Source organism: Megalops cyprinoides, chromosome 8 (genome assembly GCF_013368585.1).
Source record: "Megalops cyprinoides isolate fMegCyp1 chromosome 8, fMegCyp1.pri, whole genome shotgun sequence".
Lineage (NCBI taxonomy): Eukaryota > Metazoa > Chordata > Actinopteri > Elopiformes > Megalopidae > Megalops > Megalops cyprinoides.
The window spans coordinates 4,618,968-4,624,420 of NC_050590.1; the positions used below are offsets into that span (position 1 = coordinate 4,618,968).

General features: G+C 40.7%; 1 protein-coding gene across 1 annotated transcript; it reads left to right on the forward strand.

The window, feature by feature from the left end:
* The first annotated feature begins 222 nt into the window (after positions 1-222).
* On the forward strand, positions 223-3,827 carry rsl24d1 (ribosomal L24 domain containing 1). The gene is made up of 6 exons (XM_036535300.1): positions 223-399; positions 802-915; positions 1,034-1,106; positions 1,373-1,436; positions 2,442-2,527; positions 3,402-3,827. Exons 1-6 carry the CDS (start codon positions 319-321, stop codon positions 3,470-3,472), a joined length of 489 nt encoding a protein of 162 aa, XP_036391193.1. The 5' UTR covers positions 223-318; the 3' UTR covers positions 3,473-3,827.
* Positions 3,828-5,453: the final 1,626 nt, after the last annotated feature.

Below are 5,453 nucleotides of genomic sequence, written 5' to 3' on the forward strand. Positions count from 1 at the left end.
ACTCCAGAAATCGGGACTTATTTTAGGAACACACATAAATCGTAACATTTCCACGCACCATGGTGTTCTATCTTGTCTACCAGTCCACTATCTTGTCAGCCCTCTCTCTCATTCTATAGGTTAGAGCTGCCCCCTGGTGGACATATCTATTAGAATTGAGGAGCAACGGGATGAGATGACGTAGGAGCTCTGACGCGTCATTTTAACCGGAAATAGAACTGCGCCTTCCTTTTTAAAACGTGCATGTGCGTGGTAGTCGCATGAAAACGCGTTTTCACATATATACATAAATATTGTTAAAAAAAATAAGATAAAAAAATGCGAATTGAGAAGTGTTATTTCTGCTCTGGACCTGTATACCCCGGGCATGGGATGATGTTTGTACGGAACGACTGTAAGGTTGGTGTAGTCTCTCATACACATTATCTTGTGAATGTTTTGATGAGACTGATGTGGTTAGCTAGCCAGCACAGACGAGGCCTTTATGTACGCTTTGTTAGGAGAAATGAAGTAACGAAAAAAGAATGAAATCATTTTTTTCTTTTGGGTAAATAATTGCTCCCGTGTATCTATGTATGTGTCGTTTTACCGCGTAGTCTACCGTAAACGGGCTAGGGGGCTAGACACTCAAATTAGCTAGCTAGCGACATGTGTAGTAACGGTGAAGCAGGGTATGTTACCAATGTAGAATGCGAAAGTCCGATTTTTCAGTTCAGTAGCTAGTCGTTGTTAATGTAGCTAACTGGCCAGTCAGGATGAGCTGTGAAGTATTTGTAACACAACGACGTTCATTCTCTGCAGGTATTCAGGTTCTGTAAGTCGAAATGTCACAAGAATTTCAAGAAGAAGCGTAACCCCAGGAAGACCAGGTGGACGAAGGCTTTCAGAAAAGCAGCCGGCAAAGAGTTAACAGTGGTGCGTGCACGCTCTTCCATCCACCAACTTGCGAGTAGCAAGTGGTGTATTATGTAACTGATGCCGGTGAATTCTGCTGTGTGTCGACCGTGTGTTGTGTTTTCCTTTCTTGTCGCAGGATAACTCGCTTGAGTTTGAGAAGCGCAGAAATGTGCCAGTGAAATACCAGAGAGAACTGTGGAACAAGACGGGTAATTAACAATCCAGTTAATCTTTGATATGGGAAGCAAGACGTGTGACGTTATAGTTTGGTCGACATTGGTGAAATCTTAGAAATGATGTTTTTTAGCATTCATTGTCAGTAAGTTATTGTAATATTTGTGAGCATAGCAGGACACATCAAATGTAAACTGAGTTCATGTTCGTATAGCTTTAGATTCAATTTATTGATTTTTTTAGACAGGGTGTCGTGAAAAGTGAAAGTGTTTAATTTTGAATCATCTGTGGTTCTGTTCAGTGGAGGCAATGAAAAAGGTGGAAGAGATCAAACACAAGCGGCAGGCGCGGTTTATCATGAACAGGTGAGCACGGGCGCATCTTTTGAAGCATTTGGATGCATTAATCAAAGGTTTGAAGGCTCGGGACGCCAGATTTTTGTGCCACTATACCCGTTTGGCACTGGGTGAATGCTGTTTTAAAAATTATTAAATGAAACGTCAGCCAACTGTGGATGTAAGATTAGAGTAAACCAGACCTCTCTCAAGCAAAAATGGACTCGGTTGTTCATAAATTCATTATATGTGCTGTTTTGCGATTGATGAAATGACATGTGGTAAATGAATGTACATGCAGGGTTTTGTTCCTGTTTTTAGGAGCACTTTGGCCATTTTGGACAAATGTTTAATGCTAATGATCTGAGAGTGGTTTCTTCTGCTAGCTCCCCTCCATTTTGTAAACCAAATGCTGGTTCACAGCATGCTTTGGTGTTTAGTCTCACAACGTGTGAAGTGTGTGTGTCTTAACCGTCAGGTCTGGCTTTCAGTGGAACTACATGACTTGGGCGCATCCATTTTACACATGTAGCACACACATCTGTAATAATTCTGGCCGTCTTATGGTACTCTGTTTAAAAGCAAGTGAAATGGTCTGGTCTGTGCTACATGCAGATGTATCACTTGATCATAACTGTTATGCTTTAGTCACACATGGATAAATGCTAAACCACCCATTGGATTTTTAGACCTTACTGTTGTCTGTATAATTAAGATGTAGTATTTGACCTTCAATACATTTAGCCATTTGGAAATGAGAAGCAGCATGATCACACACTTTTTACAATTGGGGTATAAAATCAGGCTAATTTGTGCTTGGCCACCATCTTTTACATGGAATATGTTGTGCAGCTTCTCAGATTTCTGATGTGAAGTCACGTTGCCCTTGACTGAGTACAGTCTGTAAACAGATGGGGCAGGGCCGTCCTGCATGCATGTTCTGTCCTTATTTATCATGTTGAGAGGAGGGAGCGTTTGTCACGCTCATGTGGCCCCCCTCGTTCTGATGCACCGCCTCCCTTTCCTTTCCCAAAGACTGAAGAAGGGCAAGCAGTTGGAGAAGGAAGAGGCGATCAGCGAAGTGAAGAAGAACATTCACCTCATCAAAGCACCACATGCAGGTGAGTTACTGTTGTCATGGCAGTACTGCTGTCATCATGCTTATGCTCCCCCCGCCCCCTCAAAAAACACCCCTCAGTCTCTTTGCATCTTCAGAGTCTCTTCTCCACATTTCCTTTTGATTTGAGTCCAGGTGTCTGCCCACCTAGGTCCCAGCTGTGTCACTGAGGCAGTTTTTGTTTGTAAAATATGCACAGCAAAGGGGTTTGCTAAGATGATCAGAGGAGCATTACCTTGGTGATCTGTTGCCTGCAGTGTAGGGTGTTGACTTTGACTTTGTGCTCCAGCATGAGCCCAGCTGAATAAAGCGTGAAAAGGTGTTTTTTATGATGGTTTTGCATTAGTGTTGATCTATAACCCCTTCACTGTTGGGATTGACTACAGGCTCAGTTCCTTTATATTTTGTTCCTTCTCTCAAAGAAAATTGATGGTCACACTGCTCACCAGATGAATTCTACCATGAATTGTCTGTAAAACTACTGTGAATATGCAGTAATTGTGTGTATTTCAGTGACTGTACAAGAAGTGTATCTTCTCCTGACCTACCTGCCCCCCCCAAAAAAACAATAATATTTTGATGTTGAGAAAGGACAGCAGTTAGCTTTTACTGTGCAGTAGGAATAATGTGTGACATTTTATTTGTTGAATTCATCTGGAAGAAATTGTGGTGTTTGTTGGTGTAAGTGAAAGGGGCCTCTAAATATAAATTGAAAAAAAATGTTGCTGTATCACCTGTTCTACCAGCAGGTGGTGCTGTCTGGTGCTTTCATTTTCAGTAAGGGTGTGGTTGCGGATCAGAAAATATCTACCTGAAGAAAAGAGAAATGCTTCCATAAACTGAGTCTATTACTAACCAGTCTGTGTTTTTGCACACAGGGAAAGCCAAGAAGCTGGAGGAAAAGATGGTGGAAAAATTGCAAGAAGACGTGGAAATGGGTGATGATTAGGTGCTGATTGCTGCACAGCCCTCTCAAATTAAGGCAAGCTGGAAAAAAAAACACACACACACAAAACCCTGCAGCAGTTCTTTGGTCGTCCTTAAAGACTTCTTTTCAGAAAAACGTATGCCCCTGCACAAGCTCACTGTCTTAACGTTAATGCAGAAGAAATGAGACGACCTAGTACCCGTTGCTTGATCTTTTGAAAAAAAAACGCCTGTGAGTTGAACACAGTGAAGGAAAAAAAATGCCTGCAGCCAGATGTGTAGAGCAGAGTAATGATTTCGCTCTCAATCTCCCCATATGGTCATGATAAATTTGCTGTCACATAAATGTTCTTAATAAAAATACTTCTGTGGAGAAACGGTCTGCATTGATTTTCTTATGCAATTGTTGTTATCACGTTATAGTATTTTAGCGAGATTGATTGCTTCTTTCCAAATAACTGAGCAGGTACACTCAGGTAAAGGAGTATTTGGGTTTTTAAGGTATTGGCAGCCTGACTGATGATGATTGCCAAAACACAGTAACCCCAAAATGTGGAATGGAGTTTGGAGCTAAGCATTTTGAGTGATAATACATTTGATCGGTTGTTTAGAGAGGAACAGAAATTAATTAATGATCATTACCCATAATACTGGTAGTCTGTTGTCCTGCAGGACTAAAGGATTACCTCAGTGTTAGTTATTTTAATTGTCTGGTCCTTTTCTACTTTTTCATGTATTCTTATTTTTGATATGTAGTATTCTTTAGTGAAAGTTCGTCTTTTGTATTTCAAATAAGAGTGCAGTTTAGTAAGGCAAAATGATAGAAGTCAGATTCTCTTGGTCAATCAGTGATTTGTAAAATGTCTATTTTGCTTATCGTCTAATCAGTTACAGTGAAAGGGTGTGCTGGGGTGCAGTGTTTTGTGTGAAACACGTCTAGAAGATTCCGGTTCTACATCGTGTAGAGCGCATCATACTTTGACATGGGTGCTTCAAATTTGTCATCATACAGAAGTCAATGTGTTTTGAGACTTATAGTTAATTATTTCATGCAATGTCTAATGGACATTAAGCTTTCGAATACTGGGTTTTCTGCTCTGAAATGTGATGGTAAGGTTGTCTCTCTGAATTGCATTATTATTGTTTAAAAAATTGATTATTAGATGTTTACTGTGGTGCTGGTGAAATTTGTCTGCTTCACTCTTTCTAGCAAAATGTACCTTGTGCTGCAGCACTGACATCATTATAGTTATAAAAAGCATCTGTCCCTCAGCTGAAGAATGTTGCTGCTGGTATATCCAAATCTGCAAGTCCACTGGATTCAAGAATCTCATAAACACTTTTGAAATAGTACTAAATCTAAAGTAACTAATGTACTAAAATAACATCAACTCTTGTATGATGACACTTGTATGATGTAAGGGGAAAATGGATTTGGGATTTTTGCTTATTTTTTATTCCATCATTTTATTTCAAATTGAGAAATTTTGCTGTTGCATAAACACTGCAGATGATAAGCATTCTACTTTATGAATGTCATACCTGGTGAAAGTGTATCAATATAGCAAGAGAACACCACCTTTATGTCCTTGATACACTATATGGACAAAAGTATTTGGCCACACCTGTTTTTCAGGGTTTGGGCTAGGCCCCTTATCTCCAGTGAAGGGCAATCTTAATGCTTCAGCATACCAAGACATTTTGGACAATGCTATGCTTCCAACTTTGTGGCAACAGTTTGGGGAAGGCCCTTTTCTATTCCAACATGGCTGTGCCCCAGTGCACAAAGCAAGGACTATAAAGACATGGTTTGATGAGTATGGTGTGGAAGAACTTGACTGGCCCGCACAGAGCCCTGACCTCATCCCCATCGAGCACCTTTGGGATGAACTGGAACGGAGATTGCGAGCCAGGCCTTCTCGTCCTACATCAGTGCCTGACCTCAAACGCTCTACAGAATGAATGGGCACAAATTCCCGCAGAAACACTCCAAAATCTTGTGG

Excerpts from the sequence above, each read along its gene's own strand:
- rsl24d1 (XM_036535300.1), top strand. The coding sequence starts at position 319 with ATGCGAATTGAGAAGTGTTATTTCTGCTCTGGACCTGTATACCCCGGG. Across the intron at positions 400-801 it reads TTGTACGGAACGACTGTAAG|GTATTCAGGTTCTGTAAGTC; the intron begins GTTGGTGTAGTC and ends CATTCTCTGCAG. Across the intron at positions 1,107-1,372 it reads AGAACTGTGGAACAAGACGG|TGGAGGCAATGAAAAAGGTG; the intron begins GTAATTAACAAT and ends GGTTCTGTTCAG.